This window comes from Notamacropus eugenii, chromosome 5 (genome assembly GCF_028372415.1).
Source record: "Notamacropus eugenii isolate mMacEug1 chromosome 5, mMacEug1.pri_v2, whole genome shotgun sequence".
NCBI lineage: Eukaryota > Metazoa > Chordata > Mammalia > Diprotodontia > Macropodidae > Notamacropus > Notamacropus eugenii.
In genome coordinates this window covers 196,675,872-196,695,209 of record NC_092876.1, presented here as the reverse complement: position 1 = coordinate 196,695,209, position 19,338 = coordinate 196,675,872, and the positions used below count along the sequence as shown (strand labels likewise).

At 36.4% G+C, this 19,338-nt stretch overlaps 1 protein-coding gene across 3 annotated transcripts in view; it reads left to right on the top strand.

Moving 5' to 3' along the window:
* FLT1 (fms related receptor tyrosine kinase 1) overlaps window positions 1-19,338 on the top strand; it is a 184,409-nt gene that overhangs the window by 46,006 nt on the left and 119,065 nt on the right. For all 3 annotated transcript variants that reach the window (XM_072611809.1, XM_072611810.1, XM_072611811.1), the window contains exons 4-10: window positions 1,847-1,971; window positions 7,915-8,086; window positions 8,175-8,311; window positions 11,591-11,765; window positions 13,043-13,160; window positions 16,970-17,139; window positions 17,548-17,707. In XM_072611809.1, coding sequence (XP_072467910.1) covers window positions 1,847-1,971; window positions 7,915-8,086; window positions 8,175-8,311; window positions 11,591-11,765; window positions 13,043-13,160; window positions 16,970-17,139; window positions 17,548-17,707 — 1,057 coding nt within the window. The remainder of the gene's footprint in view (window positions 1-1,846; window positions 1,972-7,914; window positions 8,087-8,174; window positions 8,312-11,590; window positions 11,766-13,042; window positions 13,161-16,969; window positions 17,140-17,547; window positions 17,708-19,338) is intronic.

Genomic DNA, 19,338 nt, shown 5'->3' with positions numbered 1-19,338 from the left:
ATTAGAGAGAGGAGACACTGGAAGCAAGGAGATGGATTAGGAAGCATTTGCCTCCCAGGCAAAGGGTAATGAAAATTTGAAGTTAGTGCTATCTGAAGCTCACTTGAAGGAAGTAGGAATGCTTAGCCTGAGAAGATTGAAGTGGAGTGGGGAGAGGAAAGACAGGAAAGTAGCTTCCTTCAAGTATCTCATAGTACATCTTATAGAAAATGGAATAAACTATTTTCCTTGACCCTTCAAGGGGAGAACCGGGAATAATGGGTTAGAGTTGCAAATATTCAACTTTAGTCTTGAGCTAAGGGAAACCTTCCTGACCACTGGAACTATCCAATGGAAGAGGCTGCTTCAGGAGGTCATATATTCCTTGTCACTAGATGACTGTTTGTTAGGAATATTGTAGGGGGGCTCTTGTGTAGGTTTGGGGTGGATACAAGGACCTCTACGTTCCCTTCCAACTCTGAAACTCTGGCATTCTGTGACTTTCTCTTGGCTCACTTCCTTCAGTAGTCCATACAGCATAATCTGGCATTTGAATTCCACACTGAACACATGAAAATTTTGTTTTCATTTGTCAAAGAGTGGTCTGAAGACACAGAGAGACACAGAGTGGGTAAAAACTAATGGTCACTTCCAAACTAGGAAGAAATATCAGAGCAGAACCTGAATGGAGAGTTCTATGGTTATTACATAAAATGTAAAAGCTACTTTATTTGTAAATTTAAACTTGACTTTTGCATATTTCTTTTTGGAGGGGAGGCTCTACCCTTAGGTTTGTGATATTTTGTCTCAAAAATGGGTACTCCTAAATTCATGTTGTAATGGGGGAAAAACACTGGACTTGGAGTCAGAAGGTATGACTTTCAAAGCCAACTTTGCTGCTTTATGAACTTGGGCAAGTCAATGTCTCCTAGACTCAGTTTTGTCATATGCAAATCAAGGGGGTTGGGCTACTTTGTCTACAAGATTCCTTCCAGCCCTAATGTTCTCTAATTCTTCTCATTGCTCTCTAAAAGGCTGGTTGATCTTTTGCCGTTGTTTCCTAGCAGCACCAACTATGCCATATTGTTTGAATTGTGTTTCATTTAGCATTTAAAGTTATCTCTCCTTTCCCTGCCTCAGTTTGCCATACATGGGTAGGTAAAATATCTTGAATAAAAATTAATATATGTCATTGGTTTCTGCCCACCTAGTTTTCCTGGTCCCTCAGATCACCAAGGTGAGGTCCTGAGGTCCCTCAGTATGAATCAAGCAGTAGAATTTAACCCACAAAACTGCTATTTTAAATATTCTCTACTTTCATTTAATTCATAATCTTCACTCTGAATGGTAAGTCCCTCAGGATCACTCCCTCCCCCCCAGGTCTTCCCATCTTTACTTCAGACAAAGAAGGCTTTCCTGCTTTACTTGACCCCCTATAACTTCTCACAATCACTCTGGATGGCATTTCCTGACTCATTTAGCATTGTTATACCAAAGAACTTATGCAGAAATTTCCCTGCCCCCACTCACAACCCTCCTTACTTTGAGACTTATTTCTACATTGCCTTAACCCCTCCCCATTGATCTATTCCCCCAAGGAAGCAAAGATGAAATAAGGGATTAGATATGGTAAAGGAAGCATTTTTGCAGCAGAAATACATTTGCAGTGTGTGTATGTATGTATGTATGTATGTGCATGTATATATGTGTATGTGTGTGTATGTATATATTGCATACTCGTGAGGAAAGAAGTATGGAATGAGGAGAGGCATAATTATCATTTCCTAAGCCTAAAGATTCATCTGCTATAATTTATATCTATATTTATTTCAAGAATTCTCATTTTGTTTTGTTTTTCACATTTTAGACACAGGCAGTCCATTTGTAGAGCCTCACAGCACCATGCCTGAAACTGTACATATGACCGAAGGACAGGAAATGATTATTCCCTGTCGAGTTTCAGCACCAGACATCACCGTTGCGTTGAAAAAGGTACTATTTAGCAATGCCAGATTTCTCCCATGGTCCTATAAATGTGTGAATGGAATTCTAGTTATTTTAGTTCCATGACAAGGGGAGCCTCAAGATAGTGGTGGTGGTGGTGGTAGTGGTGGTGGTGGTGGTGGTAGTAGTGGTGTTGATGGTGGTAGTGGTGGTGGTGTTACTGGTGGTGGTGGTTTCCAGAGACATTGTATCTATCAACTGACCAATCCAGCAACAAGCACAGAATCTGCATATGAGAAAATGGAAGCATGTAATGATGAAGCCAAAAGTTTAAATTAACATATAAGGTAGCTTTAATATTTTATATTAAAGTTATATTGCCATATAACTCCATTCAAGTCCTGCTCTGATATTTCTTTCTAGTATAAAAGCAACCATTGGTTTCTACATATCCATCTTCTCTAATTCTTCAGACCACCATATCTTTCTATTCAATATTAGCCAAGCAGTGAAATTTATCTTACAAAACTTCTCTTTTAAATCTACTCTATTCTAATTTAAATCAAAATCCTTCCTCTGGTTTTTAAATCTCTTGGGACCACTGCCAGCCTGTGTTCTCCAAAAGTGTGCCACGGGGCACAAGCTTTGGCAGGTTTGCTAAATTAAAACATTTTCAAAGGTTGATTAGTGATAGACTAGCTCCTGGGAACCAGCCTAGCTGTCTGCACAGTGATGATTTTTTCAACCATATAAACTCTCAGAAACCTTTGGTAAGTTGTAGAAGGATTACAGTCTACATGGGTAGAAGTAGTGCCCGCATCACGGTGCAGTGGATAAAGCACCAGTGCAGGAGTCAGGAGGACCTGAGTTCAAATCTCACCTCAGACACTTGACACTCACTAGCTGTGTGACCTTGGGCAAGTCACTTAACCCCAATTGCCTCATCCTCAGTCATCTCCAGTCATTCTGATGAATATCTGGTCACTGGATTCAAATGGCTCTGGAGGGGAAGTGAGGCTGGTGACCTGCACAGACCTCCCTCATTCAAAACAAAGTCAAGTGCAAGTCATGTCATCATTTCTCTGTTGGCATGGTCTTTTTCAGCAACAAAGGACAAATACATATCAGTGAAATCACAAATTCTCCAAGCATTTTACAAAAAATATAATATCCATACAACAACAAGTGAGTCACTGTGAGTGACTATCTCTGTAAGTTCTTAAGAGTAGGAACTGTGTTAATATACTATGACCCTCCACCAGTTAACATTCTTTTATCAATTGTATTTTATCCTATAGAGAGGCCAGCAAAGGAATTAAATATTAAAAGTTCTTTGGATAAAAATATGACTTGTATATGTATGTATGATGGGAAATTACAAAGCTTGTAATTAAGGGTAAACCTATATGAATGTAGAGCTGGAATGACTGAATTTATCTTTCCATCCACTCATAAAATTACTTACCTCTACAAGTGATAAAAGCCTATATAACATGTAACATGTCAGAGAAGGGGACTTCCACAAATTCCTACAAATTGTAAAACTTTTTAGCTTTTCAAGGACAGATAAGAATGAGTGACTGAATGGTCAGGTCTCTCTTGTACCAGAAGTGTTCATGTATATAATATTTTATATGTGTGAGAGTATGTATATATACAATGATATATACATATATATGAATTATATACACTTATAACTGTATACACACAAAAACACTGTGTGTATATAGTCACACACATATACATACATATACACATATACATACATATACATAAAGATAGTCATAGACAGACAGACATATAGAATAGATATAAGCATAGACATAGACATAGATACAGACATAGACATAGACACTGGGGAATAGTAACTCTTTTGGATGAGTCTTTCCTTCTCCTGGCACCTAGATTGGTGAACATTTACAGAGAAAAAAAAGAGAAACTTCAGGAAGGGAAATGAATGCAATCTTATTCTTTGTAATGTGTTGGAGCCTGTGTGCAGGCAGTGAGAAATAGTACTAAATAAGAAAATATTATGGTGAAATTTAATGTTCAGTAAAGGTTGTTGGTGATGATGGCAGAAGGTTTTCTCTAGCTAAGTTATTCACTTGACTTTTAAGTACATGCGCTGTTGGCCTAAAACCTGAAATCTTGAAATGCAATAAGGATGTCTCCAGTCTCTTTTTTCAAATTATCTTTTTAAAAGTTCCAAATGTAAAGAAAAAAAGATACTAGAAAGGAGAACGTTTTAAGTCTTGATTATATTATGTCTTAGATTTTTTTGCTCCATTTTCAAGGAGGAGAACTAGGGGAGGAGAAAGAAGAGAGGCTGAGGGAGGGGGAGACAGACAAAAACAAGGAAAGAGAAGGACGGAGAGATATTGTCAGGAAATAGAGAATTCTAGAAGTTTAGGAATTGAAGGGACCTGAGAGATCATCTAGTGCAAAGTCCTTATTTCATTGATGAGGAAGTGGAGGCCCCCCAAAATTAAGTATCTAGGTCAAGATACTTAAGGTCACCTAGCAAAGTTATTTTCCATTGAAAGTGGAATGATTTCTCCATAAGGACAAGAGTAAAGGGGAGGGGGAGATCTTTCTTCCTCCCTTATAATTTGTTTTGGAGCCAATGGTTAGAGCACTGGGCCCACAGCCAGGAAGATTTCAGTTCAAATCCTGCCTCATCCACTTACTAACTGTGTGGTCCTGAGCAAGTCACTTAACTGCTAACTGCCTCAGTTTCCTCAACTACAAAATAAGAGTAATAAGAGCATTTGCCTCCCAAGATTGTCATGAGGATCAAGTGAAAAAATATTGTAAAGTGCTTAGCACAATGTCTTTCTTTCCCTTCCTCTCTTCCTTCCTTCCCTTCTTTCCTTTCTTCCTTCCCTTCTTTCTTTCCCTCCTTCTTTGTCTCCCTCTCTCCTTCCTTCTTCCTTCCATCCCTCCCTTCTGTACCTCCCTTCTTTTCCTCCCCTTTTCCTTCCTTCCTTTCCCCTCCATCCAACCCTCTCTTCTTTCCTTCCTTCCAAATCTTTCTACATCTCCCATAACTTCTCATTGCCCATATACACAATGCATTACCATACTTTTACATAAATAAAAATTTTGCTTATGGCCATTCCCTTTCCTGAGTCCTGATTTCTTGTTAAGGGAGACAAAAACCATAGTCACTCACTGTAGAGCCTATTCTCTAGTTTCTTTGGACCCAGAATCTAGCTAGCTAGAACAATGCATTGTGGAGCATATAGACTTGTATAAGTATACAGAAATAGAAAAGAAAAAATTAAAGGGCAGAGGAGACTTTTCCATGACACAGGAAGACTTGTTGCAGCATGATCCCAAGTGTGAAAGGGAAAATGATGGGCATATAAAATCAATCTCCAGAACACATTCTACAGGACAAATTTCCTGCCGTTCTGGTCTGGCATTCAAGGACCTCCATGATGTTCCCTTCAATTCATCATTTATTATGTGCTTCCTGTATGTAAGATGACAAAGATGAAAAGTGACAACGTTTTCTAATCTTCAGCAGCTTACAGGTAAACTGAGGGAGACACCATCCAGAGATAAAGCAAGTATGATACAAGATACACATATAAATACATAAAATCCAGGGCTGAATGTAATAAAGATTAAGGAGCCATCTGATCAAGGTGCTAGGACAAAATCTGAGGTGGGAGAGATCACCTTCACCTGAGGGGAATCAGGGAAGAAGACCCCAGTATATCTTTCTAGACTTACTTTCCCCTGTTCTGGTTCGTGCATTCTCTTACAGCGGCTAGGTGGTGCAGTGGAAGACCTAAGTTAAAATTTGGCTCTTCCTAGTTAGGTGACCCTAGGCAAGTCACTTGGCAGCTATCTGCCTCGATTTCTTGATCTGTAAAATGGGAATAATAATAGCGCCTACCTTCCAGGATTGTTGTGAGGATAAAAATGAGGTAAAAGCCCTTTGCAAACCCTAAAGCTCTAGGTAAATGTTAATGATTGTTAGTCATGCTTATCTACAAGAGTCTACCCAGTAATTTAACTTAAGTAATTAACCTTACTCCCCAAATATGCCTTGACCTTTCCCACCTCTGAGCTATTGCTTATGTTGTTTCCTATCACATAAAATCCTCTTCTCCCTATACTTGTGCTTTCCAACATCTTGCTCAACTTTCAAGATCCAGCTTAATGTCACTGTTTTCAGGAAGGCTCCCCTGACCTCCACAGTTAAATATGAACTCTCCTACCTCTGAACATGTGTTGCAACCTTTTGTATATTTATTGTAGCATTTAACACATTCTATCTTAGATTCTAGTGCCAGGGTGAGGAATCTGCAGCCTTGAGACCACATGTGGCCCTCTAGGTCCTCAAGTGTGAGCCTTGGACTGAATCCAGACCTCACAGAACAAAACCCCTTATTGTGGGTTCTCCACCCCTGCCTAGTGACTTGTTATAATCCATTTGTCTTCTCCTCCTTGCTATGCTTGTTGTGTTTTCCATAATATTTTGTATAGAATAAGTTCTCAACATATATTTATTGAGTGGAATTTCAAGCATAGTTTTATAATGTATAGGAACATGGCAGAAAAAGAAAATTCAGAAGGACATTAGCTTGGGGTGGGGAGGAAGGGGAGAAGCCCATCATATAGAGCCACAAATTCATATTTGCTTGTGCTGAAGCTTTATGTCTCATTATAATATGTCATGGGATATTTTAAGGGATCTGTTTTTAAAAGGGGTAGAACAGATAGAGACTATATATTATGGCCATCAGGCAGCAATTTTGTGATCTATGTAGTCATGTGATTTTTCAAAAGAAGAACCTTCCCCCATTAGGAAAAAATGACAGCTTTTGTGTGTGGCCACTGAAAACTGTTCTTCAGTGTGGCATTACAAAGAGCTTTGGGACCCTGCTTCATAAAGGTATAATTCTGATTCAGCCTTAAGGCCGAATCTTTATCTTAACCTCACGGTCTTAAAAACTCACATCTTTTATTGTATGTACACTCTATTTTAAAAGAGGAAACAGTATGAGTGGATAATATGACCTTATACCTTTTCTTGGCGGGAGGGGCTGGGCTTTCCTACGTTTTGGGTGCATTCTTTCCAGCTATATGGCAAGGCCAAGGACAGAAGGGTGCTTGTGAAATAGCATTTGAAGATGCCAAAGTGGTGGGAATGACGTCATGGTCTACTAGCTTTTTCAAGTTTCCTGGCTTAGGAGTAAAGTAAAGCAATTCCAGTAATTAAATCAGTTTTTAAGAATTAAGAAAAAAGTGTGAAATGAGTAATAAGCTACTTAGAGTTGCTTATATGTGGGGTGGGGAGAGTCAGAGATTTTTTTCATTGCTAGATTTGGACTAGACTGATCAAAAACAGACATATATATATATATATATATATATATATATATATATATACATATATGGTTATTATAAATTGACTATTGAAAAAGAATTTGGAGAAACTTTTGTTCATAATGAATTTCATTGGTTTTTTTAAATCTCCTTTTGGCTTTCTTTATGGTCACTGGTTTCCCAGTAATGCTCTTTACTATTTTTCTTTATGAGCTAAAGATGATTCAGAGAGCATTTGACCCATTGATGGCAAATAGAAAGTCGTGGGTCTTTTAAGACTTCAACTTAGCTAAACCTGCAAAATAAAAGAACTTCAGTGGTGAAGACAAATCAGGATTTCTTCACAAAAAAAATCCTCAGATGATGAAGATGAGTGAGGATAATCTGGCAGCCCCAAATTTTTAAGAAATGCAAGTTGGTTCCTCAGTTGTCCTACAAGAACAGTTTATTGCAAATATCCCCATCTACAAAAGGATTGTGGACCATCAACTGAAATTTTGGCTTAACTGCTTTGCTCACATGCAACATACTTATTGCATTCTGAAGAACTAATAAAGCCTTTTATATGCTTTAATTTTATATGAATATTATTTTGATATAATAATACTGTCACTAAATCTAAATCTAATTTTGTGGGTATATCTCTTCAAGTTTCAGATTCCTGATGGGAAGACCCTGACTCCTGATGGGAAAACAATAATCTGGGACAATAAGAGGGGTTTTATTATACCAAAGCCAAACTACATATTTATAGGACTTCTGAGCTGCGAAACAACAGTCAATGGTCATTTGTACATCACAAATTATCTAACATATCGACAAGGTGAGTGATGTGGTATGGTCATTATAATAAAGCACCACATGTGGCTTTCCAACATAATTTATCCTGTTTTCTTGTGACAAATTTGCAGACAACACAATTATTGATGTCCAGTTAAGTACACCAAATCCAGTCAAATTACTAAAAGGTCAGACTCTTGCCCTCAATTGTACTGTTACTGCTGCCTGGAACACGAGAGTTCAGATGACTTGGAACTATCCTGGTGAAGTAAGTAAACTTCTTAACTTATCTATTTCTTCTTCTCTGCAATATTTTTAAAATCTGTAAACAAAAAACAATTTTTTAAAAAATGAGCAAAATATTTTTTGCATGACTTCCCATGCATAGTCACTATCAAAATATCTTGCTCTCTAAAGGAGCAGGGTCTAGGAGAGGGAAAGAGGAAAATAATTTGGAACTCAAATTTTTAAAAATGAACATTAAAAATTTTTATATGTAACTGAGAAAAGATAAAATAAAAAAGAAATAAGCAAGATCTCTATAACTTGCTAAAACATATGAATTTCTATAATAAACATCCAAGAAATGTTTTGAATGCTTACCTTGCTTGGCATTCCCTGCTTGTAGTACTCTTACATATGTTCTTGTGATGTGTGATGAGATTTGTGGTTTTGTTTTTTTAACTAATCAGATTGGTGTCCTCATTGATGACACTGGGTAGATGCAAGGATTCTTTTCTCTTTGGAAACTGTCCTCTAGGATTAGAGGTGACAGGGAAATTTATCACTAAGAGCCAAGCAGGGACTGTCTTTAGTAACAAAAAAAAGTTTTCAGCAGAATCATTTAAGACAGTGGCAGACAGTCAGGCACCTGACTGGAGCATGTTTAGAAAAGATATTACAATTCAGCAATCCAAGATCTCATTCGTTAAGTATCAAGAAAAAATTCTTTCCTTTAGAAAATGGTAAGAATCACCTTGAATTGTGTCCTCTATTAGCCCTTGATTTGACGAACCCTTGCAAATAATTGTAATTTTAAATAATAGGAAATACATGTTAAATAAATTTATAAAAATTGACAATGTAACTGATAGTCAAAGGCTGGGGCAGCCAGGTGGCCCAATGGATGGAGCATTCATCTTCATGAATTCAAATTTGGCCTTAGATACTTACTAGCTGTGTGACCCTGGGTAAGTCATCTAACCCTGTTTGCCCCAGTTTTCTCATCTGTAAAATCAGCTGGAGAAGGAAATGGCAAACCACTCCAGTATCTTTGCCAAGAAAACCCCAAATGACGTCATGGAAAGTTGGACACAACTGAAAGATGACTGAACAACAAAGAGGATCAAGGAGAGAACTCAGAGATTCTAGCTACCAGTTGTCATGTCAGGAGATTTAGGTGTCATAATCCAAGCATTTCCATTTTTTACATCACTCAAATGCTTATTCACAGAGTTAACTTATGACTACATTCCTTATGAAAGGTTAATAGATGTGTCTCTGGTTACTGCTGCTCTTTCATCAGCATTTCTATCCATAATAATAATAATTTAACAACAAAAAAGTGTGACAAGTGTCCTGCAGTTTCAACCTAGGAATTTATTCACTCTTTAAAGTAGAAAATGGGAAAGACACAGTACTGGTTGTTTTCTAGAAAATGGCATCATTTCAATCAAATAAAAAGATTGTAATTCACATCAGTGTTCTCCTAGTGTTGGATGAAATGGAATCATAGAAAGGACCTCAGAGGTAATCCTTCCAATCTATATCAGAACAGGAATCCCTTTTGTAAGGAGTCTTGTAGGCTCTTTGAAGATCTTTAGTGATAAGGAACTTATTCCTCAAGAAACCCCTTTCAATTTTCGGAGCGCTCTGACTGTTAAGTTTTTCCTTATATGGATCAGAAACTTGCCTCTGCCATATCTCCCCATTACTCCTAAGCTCCATCATCTGGGGCCCTGCAGAACAAGTCTTCATCATTCTTCCTCATGACAGCACTTTGAATACTTGAAGAGCATTGTCATATCTCCATTAAGTCTTCTTTTCTCCTGGCTCAGCATTCCATTTTCCAGCGCCTTCACTATCTTGATCAACCTTCCTCTGGATATACTCCCAGAATGTCAATGTTCTTCCCAACTCATGCTACTGAACACTAAATGTAATACTCTAGACATAGTGTGAGCTCCCTTACTATAAACATTTTGACTCTACTAATTCAGCTGAAGATCAAATTCGTGTTTCTGCTGGAAATGCCCCATTGCTGACTTATATTGTTGACTTATATTGAGTTTTTAGTCTACTAAAGTCCTATTTTATGTGAATTGTTGTCTAAGACATTTCCCCAATCTGTACTTCTGTGGTTGAATCTTTGAATCCTAGTGTAGGACTTTACATTTATCCCTGCTAAACTTTATCTTTATTAGAGTTGGCTCATTATTCTAGCTCACTAAGATCTTTTGGGATCTCATTTCAGTTGTTCAGAATTATTCTCCCCTGTTTTATGCCCTCCACAAATTTTGCTGAGCATACCATCTATAGCTTCATCTGTCATGAATTTTTTTTAATTGAATGGACTATTTCCAAGAATATATTCCAAGGGCCTGGGGTTCTATTCCTAATACTTGCACTTACTTGTTTTATGACCTTGAGTGAGTCAGTTGAGAGCCTCAGTTTCCTTTAATGTCAAATGAGGAGTTTAGGCTAGAGTGATCAACAACATTTTATTGAATGCTATCTGTACAGCTTAACTGCAAAACCAAGAGGAAGAGAAAAAAAATCTTATTTGTGTTTCTGTTGTCAGTAATAAAAATAATATTTATTGAGACCAACAATTTTCCAAAGTATGGATTTAGTACAGTCTTCTACTAGTAAGCTCACAAACTGAACTACATAAATATAAAACAAAGTTAGAGGAAGGAAAATAATTCTGAGATATTGGTTATTTTAAGCTTTGCAAAGTGCTTTAGAGATATCATTTGATCCTCAGAACAACCCTAGGAGGTAAGTACTATTATTACTCCCATATTTTCAGAGGGATAAACTGAGGCTGAGAAGGTTAAGTGACTTGCTGAAGGTCATACAGCTAGTAAGTGTCCAAGGCTGGATTTGAACTCAGGTCTTCCTGACTCCAGGTCCAGTGAACTATGCAACCTAGATGCCTCTTTTGCATCATAAAATAAAACTTCATAGTTTTCTTCATCTTCAATCACATCATTTTAGAGCCTTGAAGGTACTATTCTGACTTTTAGTGGCTGGAATTAAGTTTTTTTCCTCAGACTAATCCTAAAAAAACACCCTGAAAAATGAATGAAAGAGGCTGACGATAACCCTTTCCCTGTTTCAGTGGAGAGTGGAAGGGACAACTAGCTTGAAAGGAGTGAAAGGGGTGAGCTAGCCCTAAGTCCAAAGAATCAACACCCAAATGTACTCCTTAAAAAAGAGCTAAGAAAATATATTGAAATGAATCCTATACTTGAATAACATGTGTTTATTAACTTACATATCACTAAGTATTATTGTTGCATCTAAATCACTCTTTTCTCTCTAGGCAAATAATAGAGCTTCTATCACTCCAAGGTTTGATCCAAGTAATTCCCAAGCCAACGTCTTCTACAGCATTCTTATAATTGACAAAGTACAAAGCAAAGACAAAGGACTTTATACGTGTCAGGTGAAGAGTGGACCATCCTTCAAATCTGCTAACACAACAGTGCATGTATATGGTAAGAGATGTTTCAGAAAAGCCAACACACATCCTGCTTGTAATCACTGTGGAATCTTTGCTTATCTGTACAACTAGTATCTATTTCCTTTGGCTCTGAATCATGCTGATGTGAATAAATACAAGCTTGCTAGTTTAAAAGCACGTGAAAATAGCATTCAACATTCTTGAAAATGTGATGCCTTTGAACTGAATGGGAAGACTTTTTTTCTCTTGTGAATTCCACGTAATGAAAAATTCAGCTAGATCATTAAAAATTTGCATATGAAATATTTAATCATTTGTGAAATCATCAAATGAAACAAAAGAGAATATGAATTTTGTCATATACTATTTATGCAAAGATTTCCTTGACCTGATTATAGTAATCACAAAGCTGAAAAGATACAGTAAAGCGTTTTTACTTAGAATTAACACGAAATCATTTCAACTTAAATTTTTTTTTGTATAATTCTTATATTCTTCAAGTCCTCAAATGGAAGAGCTTGAAATTAAATACAGTTAGGACTCTACAGAAGGGATTTCATTCCCTTTCCTCATTCTACTTCTGCTGATGGATGGAAAAACTCCAAAGAGAAAAGCAGAAAGGTCATCCCTTAATTCTCAGTTTAGCTTTCTCCTCCATCCTATCACATTTTTCCTATCAGTTGTCCAGAGATTTCCAGAACAATCATTCCCTTCTTCCTTGCCTCCTTGAAAGTGTTGCACAGAAATAAATGTCCACCAGCTTTTATGCTGTGATGGCAATCAGTATTTCAAGATTTTCACTTATTTTTGTCCATGACTGCTTTCCATCCTTAGTTTACTTAAATTTTGTACAGCCAGCCACCTCTTCTATTAAGAGCAAATAAAACAAATGGTAGATATGCAATTTCACATACAAATATCTTTTTTTATTGTACTGTGTTTTTAAACAAAAATGCCTGTTTTCTTCTATAAATTGAAAATAAAATAATTTTTAAAAAAAGAACAAATCAGATGCATTTTACTAGGCAGAGGGAAAAGAAACTCAAATGTTTCTCCAATAAGCAATCTCTAATGTTTTGTTATGAGGATTAAATGAGGCAATGTAGGAGAGGGCAAGAAAAGGTTGAACACATGTAAGTTCTCACCGCTGTTGTGAATATCAACCGCAAGAATTTGTGCTGATTCATCGGCTCGGTCATAATCTCAGCTCGATTTGCTGATTCCTTTTTTGTACCGTACTTGAAGAAAACACTAAGCTTATATGAAATAAATATAACTTTTATTAATATGCCAATCACTTCTTTTTTCAAGAAAAACCATTTATCACCGTGAAACATCGAAAACAGCAGGTGCTTGAAACGATAGCAGGCAAACGGTCCTATCGGCTTTCTATGAAAGTGAAGGCATTTCCCTCGCCAGAGGTTGTATGGTAGGAACACAATTATTCTTCATATCAGTTTAAAAGCTGTTTTGTAGTTAGAGGAATGCACAAAGCTCTATGATTTAACTTCCTGGGGAAAAAAACCAACCTAAGTCACTCAGAGGCAACTTCAGTAAGCTGGGAACTGGACTCTATGTAGAGGGAGAAAAGAAAGGACAAAGAGGAAAATAGAATAAGGAATGAAACAAAAGATTTTTTTTTAATATTTCTTCAGTCATCTTTTGTTTTGTTATTTACTCACTGAACCTGTTAGTTTCATTCTATGTTTCTTTATCTGTGAATCTCATCATCCTCCTTTGTACTGTGTGTAAATGATGTTGATTCTGAAGAAAGCAGACTTTTTTCTAACAAAGATACTGAAAATAATTATTACTTATTTAGCATAGTCAAAAATATAAACCTGGGCAGTAATATCTTACAACAGATAGAGACTTGAACTTGGAAGACCAGAAGACCTGAGGTCAAAGTCAGACTCACACTTATCAACTATAGGACATTAAGCAAGTAAATTAATCCTTCTGAACCTCTGTTGCCTCATCTGTAAAATGGGGATAATGATAGCACCTAGCTTGCAGATTTGCTGTGAGGATCAAATGAGATTATATACGTAAAGTGCTTTGCAAACCTTAGAGTTTTGTATAAATATGAGTTAAGCTAATTTTAAAGTAAAACAAGCCTTGGTAGAATTGCTGGAGCAATTCATTTTTAAGGGATGACTGAATTACCTACTTAAACAAGTTATTTTTTGGCTCAAAGATAGAATATTTAAAAACCCTTCAGTAGTGTTAGGGTTTTCTTTTTTTTAACTTTAGTTCAACACCTTTCTATAAAACAATGTAATCTATTTATGATCTCAAGTTATTTTGTTAAATCATGTTTGACAACAATATCTTTGGCTCAAATCATTGCATTTTAACAAAGGAACTGTTACCAGACTGATTAGGGAAGCATGAATACATGAATAGAAGCTAGTTCTCCTCAATCCATTTTTGCTTCAAAAATCACGTTAATGTAGACTTTTAAATTTTTAAAAAATTCTCTCCTACTATGAGAAGTTTAAATAGAAGGTTAAAGGAAAATAATAAACTGAAAATGTTTTCTTAATTCTATTTCAACTGAAGTCAACTTTAACTCTGTTCCCTGATATGAGATCATATTTGTAAAAAAGTGCTTAGCACAGTTCCAGGCACATGGTTAATGTAGTATAAATATTTATTCCATTCCCTACCTAATAATGTGGGAGGTACCTTAAGCCTTTTTGGATCCCTACATTTCTACAGTAACTAAATGGTATCCTAGTGACTTGAAAAATCTATGCCTCTTCCAATATGTTTAAGTTAGCAACAGAGGGTAATTAATTAGTCCAACTAAGTGGCTAGCTACAAAATGGAGCTTAATAAATTTTAATGACTTCAGTACTGACATCTAGTTGTAAGAATTTATTCACAGTTATGTAATGTACATTAGGTAATTATGAATTAATAAATATTCCAGGATTCTAAATTATTCAGAACAGTAAATTCTTAACATATTGGGTTACAATAAATTTCATATTACACCAAAATGATAGACTATCCTAGGATATATGTACAATGTATTTTAGAATAGAACATTTTTTGTAGAATCATAGCATTATAGATCTGAAAGGTATTTAGAGATCATCTCAGGCCAATCTTCTCATTTTACGGACAAGAATCGGAGACCCACAGACTTATTTGCCCCAAATCACAGAAGTAACAGAGCCAAACCTGGACCAGGACTCTGGTTTCCTTTCAGTAGAGTACAATTCATTACAATGTGTGATAATTAAATTGTGATAATATCTAGATAGATAGATAGATAGATAGATAGATAGATAGATAGATAGATAGATATAAACCTCCTTATTTGAAGTGAAAAATTTTAAAAATATAGTCTATCCTTACTGTTGGCCAGTGTTGTTCCCCAACCATCTTCAGAATATGTGGCCCAACCAAATTATCTCTGTGTGGGTAAAAACTAAATAATAGTGTACTATAGAAATATATAAATAATAAGTACTGCTAAACTGACCATTGACATTACTAATAAGAACACCCTTCTTAAACCAATTAATACTGAATGAGAAAACAAAATTCCACCCCCTGAATTCACATTGTCTATTTTTACGTAGTAGCTTCTTAACTATGTTGTCTCTCTTTCCACTAATTAGTTGCACATTCTACCACTCAGTGCTCTTTTTTTTAAATACTACCTGAATGTTCATGGATATAGAATACTCCTGGTGAGTAAACTTTCTCTACCAGTGCGCAGATCAGAAGGAAGAAATAAAAAAATTTTAAGTGCCTACTATGTGCAAGTCACTGTGCTAAGTACAATATAGATATTATCTCAGTTGATCCTCACAACAGCTCTGAAGTCAAATTTGAACTCAGGTCTTCCAGATACCTGTCCCAGTGTGCTATCCACTGAGCCACCTAACTGCCTTGACAAATCTACAGCTACTTTGCAACTGTTAAGCTTAGTCGTAAATAGCTAAAATATATGGTTAGATAAATAATCATTTACAGTAAAAGAGGGAGAGGAAGAAGAAAAGAGGGATACACAGGGGAGAGAGACAGGATGAGGAGGAGGAGAGAGAAATGGAGAGACAAACAAAGATGAGAAGGAAGAAAGACCGATAGAGACTGAGAGACTTGTTCAGGGTCATGGGTCAGTACGTGTGTCTGGGACTTTGGACGCAGGTCTTCCTGACTCAAAGCCAGCCCTCTATGTATTATTCTACAGATTAATCTTTTTTAGTCTTCTAAAACATGGCTATAATTATATCTTCTCCCCACACCCTTCAATGGCTTCCAGTTTCCAAAGAATACAGTATGAATTCCTCAGACCAGCATTCATGACTGTCCCTAATCTGCCCTAATCACCTTTGCTCTGTCCTCACCTATTACTTCACTGCACGTAGCCCCTTACACATTGAAACTGGATTATTCTCCACTTCCAGAATATAACTTGTCCTTTTCTGCCTCCCTTATATCATTCCCTCAGGCTGGAATTCCCCTTCCCCCCATTTCCATCTATCAGAATCCTCTCTGTATTTTATAACTAAACTCAAATCTGCCTTCTTTCAGAACCTTCCCCTACCACCTTAGCTACAAAAATCTGCCTCCACCTCCCCTAACCTTTAAAACCTCCCTCTGCTCTTGGGCACTTCTCCTGACCAGCCCTGTGTGTCATGATTATTCAGATATGTTGTTTCTCCTCCTAACTTGAGGGCAGAGATTTCACCTTATTCACTTCTGAATCCTACAAGCATCTCCCTTCAATGGCTTGTCTGTAGTAGGCTTTTACATATTTGTGGAATTTATTGTTGAATGAAGAGAAAAGAAGGATCCTTTCTTTTATTTTGTCATCCATTAAATGCTTTGCGTGATATAACAGAAACAGCTTAAATAGCACAGAGTGAAATGAGTAATATCTCATATTAATGTTCACACAGAGAAGAAAAGGCTGGTTAGTTAAGTACAATTGCCTTGAAGCTGATCTCTGAGCAACAGGCAGGTTTGTCAGAGGAGTGTTGTTGATCAGCAAGAGAATATTGTGCAGAAGTAGCTCGACTGAATTTCCCTGAGGTTCCTAACAAACTTTGAGCTGACTGATTCTCTTGGCCAATATGTCCTCTATCCAGGGCTCAGAACTTATAAATAGGGAGACACTCTTGATCATGGGGCTCATGAGCAAATTTAGCCTTTGGTATTATAGTGCTAAAGGCATAGAGTCAGCTGGGACTTTATTAATGATAGTTCTCTGAATCACAGGTTAAAAAATGGGTTACCTGCTGTTGAGAAGTGTCCTCGATATGTGACCCATGGCTATTCGCTAATTATCAAGGATGTGGCAGAAGAGGATGCGGGAGACTATACAATCTTGCTGAGCCTAAAACAAGAAAAAATATTCAAAAATCTAACAACCACTCTCATTGTAAATGGTAAGTTTTCTATTTTTTTAATTAGCTGGTTGAAAAAAATCAAATGAAAAATTTAAATATGTTAATACTTCATAAAAATCTTATTCGAACCTACCCAGATTTCCTTTTATGATACATTACCTGGAAAATATAAGAGTTTTATTGTTAGGTTGTTCTTGTTGTTTTCCCTGACTTTGCAACCAGTGGGAATGTTACAGGTAATCCTAATAATTGCACCTACTTCACAGGTGTTGTGGTTGTGAGGGATCAAGTGAGGTTATATATCAGTATGTATGAAGTGAAATAATATATGTAAAGCACTTTGCAATCTTATAGTACATGTTAGATATTATCATTCTTATTATCCTGTGGCCCAGGAGAAAGTGATCATGGGAATTGTTGACATGTCTTGTTTTTCATCCTTTACAGTGAAACCCCAAATTTATGAAAAAGCTGTGTCATCATTCCCAGATCCTAATCTCTACCCACTGGGTAGCCAGCAGAGTCTGACTTGTACTGTTTATGGTGTTCCCCAACCTACAATTAAGTGGATTTGGCATCCTTGTAGCCAAAACTATTCCAAAGCAAGGTAAGGACATTTATTTACATCCTTATTTTTAAATGGCTCACCAACACCTGGGATTGGAATTTTTCACAGGTACTATACATTTCTTAAATGCATGTATTTTTATGTGTTTCAGTATATTTTAAATAAATCTCCCATTTATTTGTTGTGCTAGATGAGAAATGAGATGTAACAGAAAGTGAAATAATGTGGCTGCCATAGCTATTTCTCAGTTATTCAGGAGTAGATGATGCAGTTTATAAATCTTTCTCCTTTTACCTTCTACTTTCCATCATTTCGCTTTTTCTTCTGAGCACTGTCTTTGGTTGTGTACTGAGGGTGGGGAGAGATGTTTGTAATCAAATTCAAGATAAAACCACATCTTTGTACATCTAGGCTGGGTAGAGATAACCACCACGCCTTTACTATAAGGTATGGTTTTTATTGTTGTTGTTGCAAAGTATTATAAAAATTAAAATGCCCAAAGATGTGATTAAAAAAATAATATATTTGATATAAAGCTTAAAGAATAAAAAATAGCATTTTTCAAAATCTTTTTTATGTAGACATATTTTTAAAAAATATTTATTTAATATTTTATTTTTCCCCAGGTACTTGTAAAAACAATTTTAACATTCATTTTTAAAACTCTGGGTTCCATATTCTCTCTCTTTCTCCCTCCCCACCCCCTCTCAGGGAGAAGGCAAGCAATTTGATATCAGTTATACATGTGTAGTCATGCAAGACATTTCCATAATAGTTATGAAAGAAAACATAGACCAAAAAAGTAGAGCCTCAACATTAAGAAAAATAAAGTTAAAAAAAGTATACTTCAATCTGTATTCAGACACCATCAGTTCTTTCTCAGGGGATGGATAGCATTTTTCATCATATGTCCTTCAGTTGTCTTGGATCGTTGTGTGTATGTGTCTTTTCTCTTCTAATAGATTACAAGTTCCTTGAGGGCGGGACCTGTAGTTCATTCATTCTTTTATCCCATATAGTACTTTGTACCTACTAGGTATCTGATAAATGCTGTTTGGGTACATGAATGGCTATTGTAAAGCCTCCTACAGTTGCCTACAGCACAAGCAAAACATATAAAGGTGTAGTTTTCCTACTCACTTCAACATTTTAAAAAATATTTCATTGTTTCAAATTATCTTAAAATATAGATAGTCAATAAAAAGCAGTGTTTAGATATATGCAGTCCCTTCTATCTTGGAATTCAATGGACTTGCCCCATGTCTCTCACTAATCTTTACTGGCGGTTGGTGCTTTTCTGTGTTAGGAAGTGAACCTGGGAATGCTTCATTTGTCTGGCATCATCAGGGGATGGAGTGTCTGTCCCACAAGAATGAATTTTCTAAATAACTGAAGCTTCCACTTTTAATGTCACAAAACGTTGCCATCATGTTCACAGTTTTTGATGGGAATCTTCCTACGCTTCCCTGGTGTCGAAGATATGTGCTAAATATTACTTAACCTTTTTTTGGTGACTCAGTGTCTTCACTGTGCATATCAATATTAGCATTGGTTTGTAACACAGTGTTGCCCTCCTGGGCTCCTGAGACATATAGAATTATGTATCTCCATCCCATATGGTCCTAAATTGTTATTTTTTTTATATTTTTATGCTGACTATTCTTTCATTT